We start from the raw sequence: 20,452 nt of genomic DNA, 5'->3' as shown, positions 1-20,452 counted from the left end.
GCGAAAATCAGAAGAGAAACCACAGTGATTAAAATTTTCATACTCAAGTCATATCAGTTACTACTCTACTATGGTCGAGAAAAAACAGTACGTCTTAACCAAGTCCTGATCCCATGAATCTTCCTAGAGTGTACAGATTTGTTTAAGTCATTTCAGGAGGATAACACGCAATTAAAAACTTTGTGTTGAAAGGATAATAAAAGGAAGGAAACTAGATAAAAAGGATTAAAAGTTGTAACGGTTTATTAATTTTCTTCAATATATACACTGATCAGAAAAAAAACAAGTATTGGCCTTAAAAGGCAGGTCTTCGATAGTTGCATTAGCCCAGTGGTCACTTATGGATACCTAGCGTGGTTACTGATCATAGCTCAGGAGAGGAAATTACAGGTGTGGAAAAATAATATTGGAAGAAGCATTGTGAATGTGAGGAAAAGAGATCAAATAAAAAATGCTTGGATCCAGAAAGAAATAGGACTCACTGACACACTGAAGATGACAAGATTGAGCAAATGGAAATGGGCAGGATGTGGTGGAAATTTGGGCGGTGTGAAGATGAAAAATTGCCACAGAATGGAATCCATACGACCTTCAAAGAAGAAGAGGACGTCAAAAAAGATGGAGCGATATGTTCAAGAGGAGAGCTAGGGAAAGGGATGTCTGGAAGGAGAAGAACTCGCCTCCCAATAGGGCGGGTCACCCCACGAAGTGCTGACTATTACTCCCGAAAGGGAAGGCCTATGCAGGAAAGAATACAGAAAGATGGAAAGAAAATTGATAGAAGTTAATGTTTTGTCAACTATTATATATATAAATTTATTTTTTCTCTCTATCTTCTTTGAATGTATATATTTTATTTTATATGAATTTAATTTATTGCATAAATAAATAAAAGGCTATTTCATTTCATTTCACTTCTGGTCTTATCCATGATGTTTAAACCGTATGAGTGGAACAGACCGAAGAGAGACATAAGCCTGTAAATAAAATTGTTCCCCATGAGGAAAATAATTGCCGTTCTCTGCAATATCTTTCCAGGTATTAGGTACACTCAAATCCATGCCCTATGAGTCTCCACCGTACGTAGTCCGAGATGCGATAGGTATTTCCTCCCATTTGAAGTCTCTCCCAAACCTCAGGCTCAGCTCAATTTTAATTTCTCAATGATGAGGAAGTGTAAATTAACCGTCGGTCACAGTCGATCCACTGCTTGTCTCCAAGAATCACTGGAGCGTATCATGATTGATGGACATAGCTACTTAAAGTGTTCCTACAATGTATCGGATACTCCACCCTTCTCTACAGAATACGTCTTTATTTCAAAAAAACATTCCCCTTAACCATAATGGATAGGACGTTTGCTTATGCCAAAAACAACATGTTAAAACTTTAAGGATATTATTAAGTCAAAAAACTTATTTATAATAGCTCAAGAGGCAAATGAGCCCTTATTTCTTCATCTTTTAATCCTTAAAGGATTACATATTTATTTTAGGGATTATATAGTTTTTCTTTCTTCTTAAGTTTAACACTTTACTTATTATTAATACTTTATTAAGTATAATAAGCATAATTTCAATTGAAATTTATTAAGAGACAGTATTGTAACTTTTCGGTATCTCAAAATTAAAGAATTAAATGTTTAATGCATTTTATGCTCAGAAATATAAATAAAACAATTTATATATTCGATTATTTGCCTGAAATTGTAATAAAATGTGCCTTTGAATTGATAACAAAAAACTTCAAATCGGTGAGGACAGGACCATTGGAAATTGAATTAAAGATTTTACAGGTATAAATATTTTACCTTTTTACCTATGATTTTATATATATACATTTATTATATATTCTTTAATTCTTATTTACTTTTTAAATGTGACATACCTAATCACGTTTCTATTGATATTTTTTAAATATATTAATTAATTAAGGCTTAATTATACCATATAAAGTTGTTACACAATCACCATTTATGGAAGGGATGTTGATAAGGCTTGTGAAAGTTGCTTCATTCTTATTTTAAATTCACTTCAATAAAATATTAAAATACTTAATTTTATTATGTGATCAAGCATCTTTTCGTAACTTATCGGCTGATCAAATATTAAAAAAATAAAAATTTAGAATAGATGTGAGTGTGTATCCACGCGGTTTTGTCTGGCCAATAAAAACTAAAGAACTGTTTGAACGTCAATTTTAGAATAAAATGTGTCGATTTTAAATTTAGTTGTTAATTTAAAAAATAATTAACTCATGAAATTAATATAGAACTGGGTCTAGACCTACGTGCACGTCCTGATTAGAAAATCTTGGTGCCAAAACAACACTCCAAACACAGGATTCCCCCCCCCGACGGAACGATAAGCAGCAAATTTATAGAACCGGTAAGTGTTCTAAGAGGGCCCTGACGCTCAAGAGCTGGCCCAGGATCTAGTTGATGCCTGACTCTGAGCCTGGAAACTCCATTCATGCTTTTACTAATTCAAGTTGGCATAATAATTACCAATTGGTCATAAATAGGCCGCTGTCATAATTGGTCATAAATGCTTTTATAACATTAATTTAAACAATGTAAAAAACATTGGATAGAACAGTGGTTTCGACAATGTCAGGGGAGGTTCGAGGATTAACAACGTCAGGCCAAAAACCATGATAACTATTAAATTCATTGACTAGTTACATAGTGATGTGTTGATCCTTATGTTACTGAACAATCAATGAATTTTCCTTTAATCATTTGGGCATGTTGTATATAAGAATATCGGAACCTGACCGGTGGTGAGAAGTCAGGAGTGGGAGGTCGCCAAGGTGAAGGGGGGAGGGTCAGAGGGCGGGGCTTACGAGGGCGCTTTGCCCCTCCCACAAGGGGGATCACTCAGTCCGGGGACCGCAGAGTGTGAACATGTCAGGGTCAAGCCTCCTTCAGGCGGCTGGGCAGGAGTACGGAACCGAAGGGGACCTACTACCCGAGCTCAACGGAGCCGATTTGGCCATTTCACTCAGCCCGAAGCACCAGCACACGACTCCGTTCTCGGTGACAGATATCTTGTCCCCGATTGAGGAGAGTTACCGAAAACTGGAATTGAGCCCTTACCGAAGCGGAGGCTCGACGGGAGGAGGTTCAACCGGAAGCGGACAGACAGTTCCCAGCCCACCGCACCCCGGAGGATACATGCACGTCCATCAGTTCCCGGCTCAGTACTGTAACTCCGGTGATCTCTCTTATGGGAACACGACAGGATGGTATGGACCGACTCCCAACGACCCCAGATTTGCAAGTGAGTACACAATTACAGATAATCCTAATATTTGATGAAACGTTTGATAAATCATACGTCCCTTGGAGTTTAAGCTTGTTTCAGTGAATAGATGATGAGTGATTAGTTGTTTATCTGTGTTTCTGTCTTAATCTTCCGTGGATTAATACACAAATATTCGATAGTAGCTCCTCAGTGTGATTTGTCATCATTAAATCTTTCTCCAGTTTAACTATTTGAGTGGATTAGTTAGTTTGAGAAAAGGTGATGTGTGTGGCAAACCGTTAACAGTTAAGCAGTCCATGACGCCTGTTTTTATCGTCGGGTTTGTAACTTTATAACATGATAACTTTGGCTAATAGAATTATTAGTGGTTTTCATTTAATGGGAAAATTTTTATTTAAGATAAATTAAATTAAGTGTCAACTGATAAAATGATTCGGTTGGAATTTCCGCCATTCCCGATAATGCAATGAGTTAAAAACAACCAACACAATCTGGTATCTTCTAACGAATAATATTTTTTAATGTAAAATCTATTGAACAATTTTCATCTATGCGACTTCTAGCAACTGGAAATTAAAGATTAGAGTGATTTTAACAACTGACCGTTTTTAAAATATTATATTTTGTTAGTAAGTTTTTAAGTTATTTCTACTGTGCTTAGTAATAGATAACTTCCCTATATATTTGATATCAATTTGTGTGGGGGGTAGAGTGTCGTAAATAAGCTTAATGGGTAGTAAAGAGTGCAACAGTGTAAATATAAAAATTATATATTTGAATAATGACACTACAATTCATTGGCATCTGAAACTAGGTTTAGCTTATATGTAAAACTTTGAAAATATCTTACTTCTGATACACATAATTGTTTAAATACTGTATTAAATTATCTTAAGGTATTTTTTAAAAATTTATTTATCTATTTTTTATGAAGTTAGTTTTATGGATCAAGGAAGTAGATTTAATCAGTTGGAATAAATTATTTTTTTTTTTTTTAGACCTGAAAAACAAATGATTAGGGTTTTTATTCGGTTATATTTAAGTTTAAAAATGGATATTACTTCCTTAGGCTGTGTGTAACATCAGAAAGCTATAAGCTTTGCTGAATTCAAACACACACTGTGCCGCCTGGGTCTTCCATTTCTTTTCAGACCTTTTTTCTTTTACTTTTTTTATTATAAAGGAGAAATATGTTTGGATCACCACATATCTTTGTGAGTTGATGGGATCCATTCTTATCAACGCCTTTGACAAAATACAATAGTGCTTTGCTTGCGCTAGTTTCAAATGCTGTATCTGGGTGAAACTAGACTAGATTCCGTTTTTAGATCAAAGGATCTTTGACCAGTAAACACAGAGTCTTATTTTAATTTTATTTTTTTATTTATTGTTTTTTTGTTTTCATTGATGAAACGGATCGAATGTGAAATATTTGAACTGGGAATTATAAGTTTTTCGGAGAAGGTTCGAGTTCAAGTTAACAAAACAAGAAATAAGAGAAAATGAAACATTTGAATCAATCATTTTTTTTATCAATGAGTAAATATGTCTCCAAAATTATTTTATGAGCCTCCTCTCTCTTTTTTTTGTCTCCCATTTTATTTTGTTTTGATATTTAAATGTTTAGTATTAAACTTATGGCAGACACAGGCGACATTATCAAACGAAATTGTTTACTAGAACGATCATGGTGGAATTAGATCATATGTTATTGTTGGTTCCATTAGATAAAAATGCACCCACAAATTAAGTGCCTTTGGCGTTGTTGATTCTCGAAGAAACAATACAACAGAAATTGATGCATCTTGAGTTATTCTTCATGAATGGTTAATCTACGTCCTTGATTAGTAATACATAAATGGCTAAATTCTTTAGCCATCAACTTCTTGTTTCATAAGTCAATTTTAATTCTTGGATCTCATTGTTAGTCAATCAAAACTAGTCTTCGATGAGGCATTAATATTTTTTATTAACTTTGATTCAAAGAGTATTGTACTTCTGACTGTAAAACATATTTGAATATAAAATCCATGGTTATCAGTATGCAACAGCTATGGAGTAGTTATGTTGTGAACTTATATACAGTTAAGTATTTATAATATCTTTCATCATAATAAATACGGAATATAATAGTATCAATAATTAATTTTGATTTCAATTCAAGAAAAACTTACATGTCAATGAATTATACGTACCCGCACCTGTTTTTATCTGGCGATTTATGCAAAAATTGTAAAAACACATATCAGTTTTCAGTTAAATGTGAAATATTAATTGGACTATTTGTAATATGTTAATTTCTAATTCAACGCAGTATACATTTTAATGTTCAAGGTTCATGGCTTACATTTACCATAACGGTTGATTACATAACCCTATAAAGTATAATTATTTTTAAATGATAATGTAATAATAAAAATTTACTTAAATATTTATAAAATTTAAAAAAAAATATTATTTTTTTCAATTCATTGTTAATTTTAAATTCATACGCCAGTATTCAGCTTCTCTGAATCTAAGCATGATTGATAAAATTGACCAATATTAAGTCTAATAAATTAAATAATATAGTTTAAATAGTTAATATCTTTTTTTTGAATAATTAAAGCCACCAACGTTTTTGAAATTTCGATAATTAATATTGTTTTAAATAAAGTAAAATGTAAGAGAACCCAGACTTGAATAAAGCAAATTCACATGTTTTATGTTTGGTATTTTAGAGATATAAGTTTATTAAAATAATCATAAGATAAACAATTACCAATTTAAATAAATTATTAGAGAAACAAAAAGAGGTGACGGAATGTTAGTATACTTTGTTTCTTAGTATTAATTACACCAGTATACTGTTATTTTCTAATTTTATAAATAATAATTATTACAAAAAGAGATATTTGTTGCTTATAATTAAATTGATTAGTATGATCATGATCTTCAACTTATAAATATGAAATTGTGACAGTACATCCAATTAAAAGCAACGGAAACATATACATGAAATCTAGTTTTTTGGCCCATTGAATTGAAAATCAGGCTGGAAGTATTTTTATTTAGAAGTGTAACAATTTTAATATTATTAGTTAAATACAATTTTTCCTATCGGACAAATTTATTTACAAAACTTACATACAGACGAACAAATGCAGATGTGACGAGTGAGGACTTTAAATCATAGTTTCAATAAATAAAAAATTTTAACTAATTATATTTAAATTACTAAAACGGCGCCAGATGGGATGCGTTATTAACATTATCTAGCATCAGGAAACGGCTACAATAAAATTAATCGTATTTTTCTTGAGTTTTATGATCCATTACATTTTTTACAGTATAATACCCTATTAAAAATATTTTATGTGTGTGCAAATGAGTGTTAATTTATTACGTTAGTAACTTTATAATAGCAGTCCTATTAAATCAGTAAGTTTTATTGAATCCTAATACTTCTTGCCATCGGAAGATGTCGCGTTTTAACTTCCCGTCATATGAGCGGTGCAAGACCTTTATCTATATTTTTTGAATATTCTATATAGTTTGATTTTTATTTAGGCTATCATTGAATTTTGGCTTCATATCTCTTTTAGCACACTATTTACATTTAAAATACAAACAACAGTATAATAAAATTGTCATCTATAATGTATGGAAAAAGAATCAAAACCGGTGAATCAACATTAACACCGGCGAGTTCGGCTTGAAAATAAATAGAAAAAAAATTTAAATAAAATAAAAATATTAAAAGGAAATTAATTGTTTATAAATTTTAATATTAATTTAACAAATAAAAAAAATCGTTCACATACCTTTCTTTAATTGTGGATTAATACTAATTTGATCCAGGAAGCTAAGTGCAAAGAAATTTAGGTAATATTTTGTCGTCTTTATCATTTAGATATGGTATTTGACTAAGTCTTATCATTTCATCACTAATATTTATTGGTATCTTAGACCTAAATAGGCAAAAGATGCAAAGAAAACCAATTTTTTAAACTATTTTGAAAAAAATGTTCGTTATGAAAATTAACTAGCTTTGTTAAAGAATAAGCAGCTTTTTATTTGCAACAGTAAATTCCTATGAATATTAATAAGTAATAGATATAAATATGTTATAATATTGGTAAAATTCCCAAAATACCATTAATGGGAAGTAAAAATCATTATAAAACAAAGTTGTAAACCTACTTACTTGCTTAAAGCTAAGAACTATAAAACGCAGAACGCATATAACATTGTATACATTATGAAAAACTTTATAATTGTTCTTATTCATATATATTTATAATTATATTTTTTTAGGATTTTTCTTTAAATTATTTTATTTTGTTGTTTATTTATTTAATACCAGATCAGTCTGGAGGGCCTAACATGGTTAATGTAAGAGGTACATTTTTTTTGGTTGGGTTTCCCAAGTTGTAAGTCACTGCTCCTTTAACTGTAGGTAACTGGGAGTGGAACTTCATAAACCTTTTTTTGATGTAATCCTCTATTGTCTCTATTTGTAATTCCCGATGCAATTGGCTGTTTCTTACAAAACAAGGACCATTCACTACAACTCTTATGACTATTTTGAAATTGTTTTGTGGCCTGAGAATTGTTTGAAAAATGAGAATAGCTGTTTCTAATTTTAATTAGGATCTATTTGGGATAGGATATAGCATTGCTAACCTTGCGTAGGTTTGAGTTAGTTTGATGTTGATGTGGTGGTTCCAGGTAAGGCGACGATCGAGGTGAATTCCGAAGTATCTTACTTTAAATTATTAATCATCAATCCAAATTAATGAGTAAAAATATTCTTAGAACATCATTTGAAAGAAGTTTGAAAATGGCTGAAGTAAAAAAATAACGAGTTGAAACATCATCAAAATAAATATACGTATAAAATGAAATAAATAAAAAAAAATTATTTTTATATATATTTATTTTTTACAAGTGTGGGTTTAATAGGGTTCTAATAATATATTTCCTCAATCATTTTGATTGCTCCAATAATTTATAATCATACATTTATTTAAAAATAAATTATTATTATAAATTAATGCTTAATGTAATATTATAAATTAATGTATCGGTGGCTTTGTGACAAAGAACTATCTATAACTGTATTCACAAGAGATTTTTTCCAAAAGGGTCCTGAAAGGGTGTTCATCCAGCCTCGTAAATATAACTGAGTAGCTAATTGAATATGGAAGAAACCTTTCCAGTACAAAATTTGAAATTAAGTTAGTGAAACATGACAGAAGCATAACTTAAGATCTCGTTCACGGTGTACTTTGTATATGTACAATGAATACATGCATGTACGGTAACAATTTTTGTAATCAATATTACTATATATATAACTATATAACTGTTTGTGCCATATTACTGTATAAAGTATTTGTTTAAATGAATGTGTTAATATCATGAACCACTACAGACTTGCTTTGAAAAATTCTCCCCGTTAGATAGACCGCTGAATCATTGAAGAAGGCTTTCGAGTTAATAAAATCACGTTACGGCCCGTAATGTAGATAAGAAATGAGACTGAACAAAATTATTTTTCATTTAAGTGGGTTATTAACTTTAATTAGTTAGTAGTAATAACTTTAATTTCTGCAGCTATTATTTGCTGTAACCCGTTGTCCAAGTTTTTCCCTTAAACGAACTAGAATAAATAAATATTACGTTTTTCCTCCGTGTTCAAGTCAGCCATTAAACTAAAGCCAATTTCGTGATTGGTTATTTTATTTTTCCTCGTCAATTTCAGATATTTATTTACTCATCATCAATAACTATATATGAAACGGTGCACAGATACTACATTGTCAATTCACCTCGTTTGTCTGCTACTAAACTGGATAACGGTTTTTTTTTTTTTTTGTTTTGCGTAAAAAGTTTTCAAAATAACCGAAATCAGATTTCCTTTTAATAGAATAAATAGATAGATATAAGTGAATTAGACTTTGTCTATTAAAACATAAAATAGACAGGAAGTGGTGGATAGCATTTTTCTATTAATGAGATTTCTTATGCTTTGATACATCATTTTAACATCGATTTTAACATAGTGTTAAAATAATGAGGTGTAGATAGTTGACCGTAGATTACTGATTGGAAAAGATGGTCGGGGGTGCGGTCAGCAGAGAACAACATAAATAAACAGAAAAATATTTATTTATGCCGACGTTTCGACCTGAGTTTCAGGTCTTCATCAGAGCTATTGAACAAAAGAGATAACAACCTTTAGATAAACATAAAATTAAAAAGAAATAGTATACAAAATTTGGAATTATACAAACTATTGAATTGGATAATAAATAATAAAAAATTGATAATTGAATAATGAAAAATAATTGATTGATAATCATGGAATAAGATGGTAGCAGATTGATAACAGTGAAAGATGGAATATAATATTATGTAGGTAAGAAGATATGTATAATATCAGTTTTTTAGACACTACTTACATATCTTATATTATACATATCTTCTCACCTATATAATATTATATTCCATCTTTCACTGTTATCAATCTGCTACCATCTAATTCCATGATTAACAATCAATTATTTTTTATTATTTAACTATCAATTATCAATTATTTATTATTTATTATCCAATTCAATATTTTGCATAATTCCAAATTTGTTTATATACTATTTCTTTTCAATTTTATGTTTCTCTAAATGTTGGTTGTTATCTCTTTTGTTGTATAGCCCAGATGAAGACCTGAAACTCAGGTCAAAACGTTGGCATAAATAAATATTTTTTTGTTTATTCATGCTGAGCAAAGAACAACATAAATAAACAAAAAAATATTTATTTATGCTGCAGAATTTAATTCAATTATATCTGTCTTATTCATGAATTTAAATTTCTTAAAAAAAAAAGTCTTAAAGATTTTACTGCAATAAAAAATAATGAGGAAAAATATTCTTTGGAGCTCATTAAACGCATATTGTAAAAAATAAAACTTTATAGAAATGAATATATATATTCTATTATTTTGGATAAAAAAATGGTCAAAGTTAAAAAAAGGCCGAAAAGCCACTAAAATATCTAACATATATATATATATACATATATATATATATATATATATATATATATAATAGAATTGTTTTGCAACTAAAATTAATACAAATTTTGTATTCTCATATTGTTTTATTTTTTGCAATGTGGGTTTAATGAGATTCTAACAATATTTTTCCTTAATCATTGTGATTGATAATTAATAATTTAAAAATTAATCCCACTAAAAAAGATACAACAATAAATTTGTTCATTATAAAAATTTTATGTTTATGAGAGAGCCTTATTCTCATGTAACAGAGTAATTAGATCCCAGTATTCTTCAATAATGTATTGCAGGCAGATTCCGACTTTCGTTTCTCAAGTTATTCTTGGCATGGGTTGTTTTGATACTGTACACCAACAATATGTTTTATCAGCAAACGTTTGATATTTTTTTCTATATTTTAATGTATTCAGGAAACCTTAGTGAGAACCCCACTGATTTTCTATCTATAGAAAATTCAATGAGCCAAGATTTGGAACAGTACAGGGTACCAACACTTTTTTTGCTCTTCTACCTCGTTTCATTCAACCTACTGTTCTATTATTAAATAACTGGCTTATTACCAGTGACGCGGTGAGAGAGATGCACTGGGATTTCAAAGAGCTCTGCTCTACCTCTCATACCTGGGGGATAGAGTGGGCCCAGTAATTTATTTTTTCATGCACATAGTTTGATTATGTTTATTTTTTTTTTATCCTTTTGTTTATATATATTTAGAGAGAGATTTTAATTATTTTTTATGTTTTTATTTATTTATTTTTATTCTTATGTTATTTTATTTAAGTATGAATGCAATCAGTTATCACTATTACTTATTTTCCAACAATATTGTGGCAGATTGTAATATTTATCAATAAATAAAAATCTAATTGATAAGAAAAAAAATATTAAATAGAAATAAATGACCTGAAAATTTGCAACTCTTTATCGAATAAATGTAGCCATTATTTAAAGTAATTAGTATAATTAAAATACTTGTTTATTGAAATTATTCGTTTTACCCATTTTAAAATGTAACACCCTATGGTGGAAATCAACCCCGCAAACTTCCGCAGGACTTGGGGATATATAGAGTTTAATTTCATACATCTGAAGTTATCTTATTTCCTTATTGAAAACTATACGAGTCAACGTCGAAACTTATGTATGGTGATGATGAAAAAGAAAAAAAAAATGTTTTAAAAGTTATTCAGTGGACGATTTTCACCCGCAACGCTTATAGGCCGTACTCAGAACGCTAAGAATAAACTGAAGCGGAACAAGGTCAGCCATGAACGCTCGACGACGGATAAACATGGCGAACCGGAAACGATTCACAGGCCAGTTAGTTACAGTTGATGAATCACTTCCGCTGAATAATGGGGATAGGAAAGTAATGTCTTGCCTTTCTCTTCGAGTCTGGGTACCTACTCCATCGGTACCCACTACTCTTCTCTTCACTTTCTTATCTCTCTTGTCAAATTTAACTGTTTGGTTCCAAAGAGATATTTTAAATTTATTTAAATTATGATACATATTTGAAATATGTATTTATATTTTTAAATGAGATCTCGAAATTTGAAACCTTAATTCCTTCAGTACAGGGGTGGCCAACAGAAATGACCACTTTGGAAGTGCATTATTATTCTGCGGGACGCGTATAGAATTTCATATCCCCACTGAATATTACATATTAGATCCACTATAGACATTTTTTTTTTTTTGGAGTGAAAAATTTAAACATGTTTTATTATTATTTACATTATGAATTTTTACTCTAAATTCAAAAATAAAACAGGTAATATCTATCATATATTAGCAAGAGGATTATTTTAGTAATGTTATCTTTTTATCATAATTTCGACAGTTAATTTTTTAATATATGGATGCACAAATAATGTATTTTTTTTAATAAATTAGTTTTTAGCTACTTTAACATACTCTGTAAAACAAATGGCCGGAAAAATGGCCCGCGGGCTACGGGCTACGGGTTGGCCTCTAGTAGAATATACCGTTACTCAGCGGTCAAAATAACCAATCAAAATCATCTGTCCTATCCTATAGAAAATTTTGGGCTGATCAAAATAATTTCAGTAAACATAGGTATGCTAAAAATTTAGTTTCAATCTAGAACAAAAAATAAATGAAAAAGGACGTTTCGGGTTATTATCTTAAAATAAACTGTTGCGCTTCGAAGCTTATTTACGCAATTTCAAAAATTAAAACATACCTTCATCCATCATCTAAACAGAGGGAAATGGTTGTTATCAATAAAATGCCATATACTTATTTATTATTATTTTTTTTTATTTAATGATTTGTGATTTAAGATATTGCGATAACTCACATCAAAAAAAGTGTGATATGACGACAGACATGTGATATGAACTCTACTCCAATTCATACAGTTCAGCATTTCCTTTGTTTAGGCATCAACTATATGCGCATCTATAAAAAAAAAAAAACATAGACCAACATTGCTGAAATAGTGCCGGATCCAAAAATTTTTTTTCTCAATTTTCAAGAATCGTTCTTTGAGAGCCATCATCTCTCTGGTGGGCCTTAATTTTAATCATTGTGAAAAGAGAAGATATTACGTTTTTCGGCACTTTGCTTCTACCAGTAAAAACTAAGAAAAAAAATAAAACAATGCGTTTTATTACTGTACGGTGTCTTGTAACTAAATTTTTTTTTTAAAAGGCATCTTAAGAGTATTAGGAAGTGAAAGATACAAAATTAAAAGAATGTAATTTTTTCTCTGTAAAGTTCGGAATATTGTGTTCACTAAATAAATGACCTATTAAATTTATTTCACCTATTCATTAAATAATTTTAATTTTTATTGCTCTTACTACAGATTTTAATCACTTCACCTCTTGAGTTACTGACATAATAGAAATAGATAAATACAAATTTAAGATCTTCTCACTGTCACATTTTTCTTGATGTGAGACAACTAAACAGCTAATTTATCTGAAACAAATTTTGCCACCAGTCTAGAAACTTTAAACATTTTAGTTCATCTTTCCAGGATCAAGGTACATACGTAACAGCTCCCCTAAAAATTTCAACTAATATCAACTGGAAATGACGTAATATTGTTATATTATTATAATTATATTTATGAATATTACAATTATAAAATTATTTTGACATTTTTCCTTAAATAAATTATTTTTAAGGCTGTTTCAGACAAATCTCACAAACGAGTTTTCAATTTAAAAAATAGCCCTTTTATATGGAATTTCACTAGAAGTTGAGCTCAATCAAATTAGTGAATTAATGACCGACAAATAATTTTGTAATAAAATTTCCTTACCTTATAAATCTTACGAATAAAAAATAATTTAAATGGAGCTATTTATTTTATCAGATTCTTTATGTCCGTTATATATTTAAAAACATAGGTTATTATTTTAATAGGAATTTCATTTGCTAATTTTAAATAGTTTTGATTTATTTTCAAATCATAAATTGCATCGTATAGTTAACTTTAATTATTTTATAAGCATAAACTCATAAAGTTGTTAACTTTTGTGATAACACGCACGTACTCGCTCTATTTTTAATACATACGAGGATTAAAAAAAATAAATATTTTTTAAAAATATATTTCCTTTGATAATGATTAAATCAAAGACAATGTATTTTTTAATGAATTGTAACATTTTAAAACCGCTCGAATATTGTTGTCTAACATTTCATATACCGATTGGTTTTATAGCAGGAATAGGCCGTAATAAACCATAAAATAAGTTTGATATTAATTTATGCTTACATAAACGTAAATAAGATAATCTTAAAATAACACTCCTATATCCTGCCAAACGATTTTTTTATCAGTAGTACTGCTATCTTAATTGTTATAACCTTATTTTACAATTTAAGGTTAAATGCATGAAGAAATTCTTTTAAATATATATATTCTAAATTCAAATTCCTAGAAAAAGTTTGATTTATTTTTGATATGTTAAATGATTTCACGGCTAGTTTATCATTTTTATAATTATACTGGGCAATGATTGTAATAAAACTTTAACCCAAATATTTATTAATAATATAACATTAACATACAGGTTTTATCTTAAATATAATACTTACACTAACAATTTTCTTCCTACTTATGTACTTTTATTGTCTGTTATCTTCTTATTTTCTTGTTATTTTATATTTTCTTTTTATCCATTGAGGTTGTTTGTTTTTGTTCTTAGCGTTGATGAAGGCATGAAAATCCGAAACGTTTAGGAATACTCCACGTAAATTTGATTTTTCTAAAATATAATCTTTAACAAATCAAATGTGTTCACCTTTTATAAATTTTTAAATAAAATAAATAATCAAATATATAAAATATACAGCCATTGAGATTTTTTATTTAGTTTGAGATGTGTCGCCATTACCGCTTTACGAGACTTTTTATAACCGATGTACGAAATTTTATTTATTGTTTTTTTTTTTTTCAAATTTCACACATGATTTCAATATGAAATTATAATTTATGAATACCTTTCTGTTATAAAAATGGCTTGAAAAATAAGTTTAATTATCGAAATTCACCCTAACATTTTAAAAATCCAAAAATATTACGAACGTTTTTACTCATTTTTTAAAAATACGTAAGGAGATGAATATTACTAAAAAATTAAGATTATTTATATCATAATTTGAAAATAATAATAAATAAAATTTGTGAAATTTTATGTTAGTGTTTCACAAGTTATTCCTGTTTTATTTTAACTTGGATGTAGGGTGAAGTAAGAACGAAGTCTAAACTAGCTTTTCGTATTTTTTTTCTTTCGATTTGTTGCCTTAGCAATTATCTCACCGCTTATTTTAGTGGCTATGGACTTCATTCCAGGTTAACTGTTGACATATATGTGTATTTTTTTGTATTTGAGGGAAATAGTTGAAGTGTTCCTATGAATTCACATCCTAACTGGAACACATTCTGTAGAAATAAAACAACCCTCATATTTGTAAAATATGAGTTATTATTGTTTCTGAAGTATACTACGCATCTTACAAAGATTTTTTTCGGAGAAGACGTATTTCAATATTAAAAGATTTATGAGGAATCATATTTGCATAATATAAGAGCCCTTTGATGTGTGGTTATTTGAAGTGATCAGTTTTATTTTATAATTTTATATTAGCATTTAACTTTGAATTTCTTTTTCTCTGTTCACCTATGATCCAAATATTTATCAACTAAAATCTTTGTAGACCCTTCATCCACATCTTAATGATATCCTAAGAACGAAGTCATTTTAAATTAGGTATACGAAAAAAAATAATAGTACTTAGAGGTTTTTATTTAATAAATAAATAAACATTCATTCACTAAAATAGGAAAAGTAGGGAGAAACTGTTTGAGGAATCGAAACTGTTTAAGTTCTGGAGGGAGGGGGTTGTTGAAGAGGGGAGGGGATACCCAACCGCCCTTCTTTATGTATTTTTCTTTTCACTGGGATCTTTTCAAGTCGCTTCTTAACGATTTGTTTGAACTTCATAATCTTAATAGATGTCCGGTACTTCATAGTATCAACGTTTTATTTTCTTAAGAAATATCTAATTTTTAAATAAAATTTATTATTACCTAATTAAAATGAAATTGAAAATAATAATGACTTAGTGTGTTTTATAATAATGACTTAGTGTGTTTTATAATAATAACAGTAATAATCGTGAGTCTTAATGTTTAGTAAGGCTTGAAACTACTTTTTCGTATGTTTATATAACTTTTTTTTAATTGTTATATATTTTTTAATTGTTCAACCTTACAATCTTTAGGAATTTTAAGTTGCTCTATCTTTTTGTTTTGTTCGGCATTGATTTCAAATATGTTATTATATTTAGCATTGTGTTATCTTGGTTCGTTGCGTTTACTATAAGGTTTAGGTTTTTAACGTAGTTTCTTTTCAATACCAGTAACATTTAATTAATTTAATGAACATAAAATCAACGGCGTAAAAATAATGATGAGTCCTCCAAATCCTCCCTATTTATTTGTTTCTATCTAATAATTATTTGGCTCCCTTTCTTAATGATATAGTCAAATCCTAGAAATGAGAGTTTTATTAAATCAGATTCACGTATAAGGGTCAAACCGATTTAATGTGCACCATAAAATATAGTTCTAAAGTAATGTTTTTATTAGTGAAATTGTGGCCAAGATTTTATTAATTTTTGAGGTTGCTGAAAAGAAGATGGCTATGTGTCCTCCAAACGTAGGATATTCGTTGTAGTACTAGGGATAGATAGTTACTTCACAAGGCATGGCCATATAATAATATACTGTATATCAGCTTTACCTGTATTATTGTTAGATAATAATATGAGTATAAAGAATGGTAAGAAAGTTAGAGGAATGTCTTTATATCTATGGCTAACCTGGAAGAGATAATTATTTTTAAGATAACAATCGAATAATAAATGAAGAAAATAAATAATAATAGTAAATAAGGAAAGATAAGAGTCTGCGGGTTTTACAAAGCCGTAGAGAATTAATATAAAAGATACAAATAATTGTCTTCATGTACACGAATTATGGTTCGCGAAGTCGAGATAAGACAGTGGTTTTGCCACTGCTTCTGTCATTTTCTTCATTATAATAAACAAGAATCTCAATTTACTGCTATTATAAAATTACTTTTGACCTTCCGTAAAAAGTTTTGTAACTAATAGAACTTAATAATTATATTATCTAAAGTGTTAATTAAAATTTAGAAATTTAGGAGCTTGGGTGGCTACTAGAGGCGGTGCTCACCTGAATGGCCGCTGACCGGTCCCGCCATCTTGGATCGCCCCTCTCCCCCTCTTCCCCTCCCACTACCCCCACAGGTAAGGTTGCTAACTTCCCCGTCTCTGGCTTTATAATTAACTATATTGCCAATAGATTTCACCATTCTCGAATTTCTAAAGGGCTTCTAGATTGCTAAAGAGTTTTAATATTGTTCTAACAAAAGACCCTCCCCCAACAACCCCCTGAGACAACAATCGATTAATTAAATCATGAAGTTCTCTTGTTGAAAAAAAACTCTCATGAAGCAGTTTTTGTTATTCAAATTCAATTACTTGTATAAACTATTATAAATGTATGTTCTATTATTATTTATTTACTTCAATAACCTTTTAAGGAGAATATTTTTGTGATTTTCACCTTGTAAAACATTTCCAAATCGGGATAATGGAGGTCCCATTTTAATCCAAGAGGCGAAAAAAATTTTTTTTGTAAATACAAATGGACTTTTTATATGATTGTATCACATTGTATTTGTATATGAACAAATGCCGAGGAATTGAATAGTACATTCCAACATTGCTAATTTGCTTGAATAGTGGTTTATCTGACAAACAAAAAGGTTTTGATTTATTTAGAATTGGACGTATTCCAAAAATATTAGACTGAGGTTTCTTTCTTAACTGAGGTCGTTCATACAGACTTGTTACCAATTAAGTCCAGCCTACGGTACAATCTATGAATACCTCAAAGACAAAATAAAAACTTTTTTTTCCAGATGTGCTACTATTTCAAGCAAAGCAGCGATATTATGACTACGCTTATTACATTGTGAGTAACATAAGGATTGGTCATTTACATGGCAGTGTTTTAATAAATATAATCGTGTGTACCATACTCTAACAAAAAAAAAAAAAGTAAAAACAAATAATTCAAATAAATTCAAACATTTTAGTTTTATTAAGTTTTTTTGTGTTTTTACAACATTCTTAAAAACGGCAAACACCACTATCTAATATTAATGTTTTTTTGTTACAAACAATAATTTTTTTGTTTTTACGCTTTATTACTCGTATAACTATTTAATACATCTTTATAATCGGTTTTCATCATCGTCTTAAAATATGAAAATATGAAAGTATGAATCAACTAAGATTTTTTTTTTAGGGCTTGCGATACCTGAATTGGTGAACCGCAGCTTATGGACTTTTAGTATGGAGTAGATGTAAATATCCCAATTTTAATGCTTAATTTCTAATTAAAATCGTACTCTAAATATATGAAATAATTTTTTTTATTACCTAATGAGTCTAAATGATTTTTGTTTCATTATCTGTTGGTTACTATCCGTAACTAAAATTAATGAATACAAATGTTCGATCCTGAATTATCATATAATAACAATTGAAAAGCATATCAAACAAATATTTAAAGATACACAGTAAAAAAACTGTGTTATGAATATTTAAATACAGCTTTTAGCACGAAAATAATGTAATAAATAGTAAATAAACTAATTTTTATTTTATCAAAAAGAGATATTTCAGTATTTATTGTGAAAACGAAAATATATCATTTCACTCTAATGTGTAACAATAAAATCCACATTAAAAAGTAAATTACAACCCTCAAAGAAGAAAGATCAAGCGAATGTAATCAGTGGGATGAGTTAATGGAGAATACATGTTCTCGTAATGTGTATGGGATCTACTGGAATGCTCAGCTCACACATTCATTGGGGTTTAGACCTTGGTTGTATTTCAAGAGTGCTAAAACTACGCGAAATTATTATTATTTTTGGGTTTAGTATTTATTTACGATGAGCAATTTTATTAAGTATGAATATCATAAAAAAAAAATTAAATAGAATAAGATCTGAATATATGATTTTCAAACGTTAAATACTTAAAGGATTTTATAAAAAAGGATTAATCTATTTTGAACTAAATAGATGAATAATAATGTAAAGAAATTTTAAAAAAAATTAGAAGCTTTACTTTAAAAATAGTTTCATGAGATTCATTTTGCTAAATAATTCTATTAATTATTAATTAAATAATCCAATAATTAATTGAACGACATCTCACTAGTATTTATATTTTACGATTTCAAATTTCCTTGAAGGAAAACCAAAACTATGTGTAATATTCCAGTTTAAGTTATAATAAGTGTATTTCAAATTCGAGGCTTAAGTATTGTCACTTTATAATCAAAATTAATACTATGCAATATACATGGTTAAAATAATGAACTAATTTATTAATTTATTCTAGTACTCACAGTAATTGGTAAAATAAATTAGAAAAGGTAAATAAATTGTACCTACATACATACATATACATGTATGTATAAAAGAAATGTTACCAATTATATGAATTACAACTGCTTAGTCCTATAATCGAAAATTGTGAAATGTTCACAATTTAATTATTAATATAAAATTAAGTCGTCGAACAGTAGTAATGAAAGTATAATTATGATTCTTGGCCTATTTTTTGACGTTTTACTCTGATTTCATACACCAATTTAATATAGTTGCAGTTTATATTAAAATAGGAAAATTATTTAATACACTGTGGCATTAACTATACCAACTAATATATACTTATAGTGAAATTTGGTGTATCCGTGATTAGGTCCAGCCAAAAGACTTGGTCCTGCGAGAAGACTTGGCTTGGAAGTCAATGCGGAAAAAACAAATATATGGTTACGGGAGAGGAGGTGACCTTCGGGGAATACCAATTCGAGAAGAATAATGTTTTTGTATATCTTGGCTCATTGGTAACCCAAGACAACGCAATTGAACAAGTGATTCGGCGCAGGATAGCAACAAATCAGTGATTTTTTTTCGGTTGCTTTATTTTTTATGACAAGGCAGAGTAGACCTCTTTCCAGAAAATCGAGGCTTTGTCTTTATAAGGCGATAGTGCGCCTAGTCTTGATGTATGGTTGTGAGACTTGGACTACATCCCGGGCTTGTGCAGGAACTCCTGGTCTTTGAAAGAAGAATCCTCAGACTTATATATGGTGTTGTTCTCATCCGAGGAGAGTGAAAAAAGAGGAAAAACCAGAAGCTTTACACTATGTTTAAGGAGTCCGATATAGTTCAAGTGGTGAAAATCGCAAGAATGAGAAGGGCAGGACACGTCGTTAGGATATGCAGTGAGGATCCACCAAGACCACTATTGTTGAAGCCACTCCATGAGTCGTCGGATCACATCAGAAACAACGAAGTAAAGTAGCGTTTCCTAATGAAAACTTATTTTTTAGTTATACACTACTACAATAGTCTTATAAAATAAAATACTTCATTCTTCCTATAATGCAAACATTGAATATTTAATTAAGTATTTTATAATGTATTTGCTTTTATAATATAAGAATAATGTAGGAAGATACTCCATGAAATGT

General features: G+C 29.2%; 1 protein-coding gene across 1 annotated transcript in view; it reads left to right on the top strand.

The window, feature by feature from the left end:
- The first annotated feature begins 2,899 nt into the window (after positions 1–2,899).
- Positions 2,900–20,452, top strand: part of LOC106679670 (homeobox protein Nkx-2.1) — a 145,611-nt gene continuing 128,058 nt past the window's right edge. The window contains exon 1 of the mRNA XM_014418951.2: positions 2,900–3,281. Within this exon, the coding sequence (XP_014274437.1) occupies positions 2,906–3,281 (376 nt within the window). The 5' untranslated portion in view covers positions 2,900–2,905. The remainder of the gene's footprint in view (positions 3,282–20,452) is intronic.

This window comes from Halyomorpha halys, unplaced genomic scaffold (assembly GCF_000696795.3).
Source record: "Halyomorpha halys isolate HHAL.00 unplaced genomic scaffold, Hhal_1.1 Scaffold214.1, whole genome shotgun sequence".
NCBI lineage: Eukaryota > Metazoa > Arthropoda > Insecta > Hemiptera > Pentatomidae > Halyomorpha > Halyomorpha halys.
Note: the sequence above shows the minus strand (reverse complement) of the source record. Positions and strands in the feature narration are given on the sequence as shown.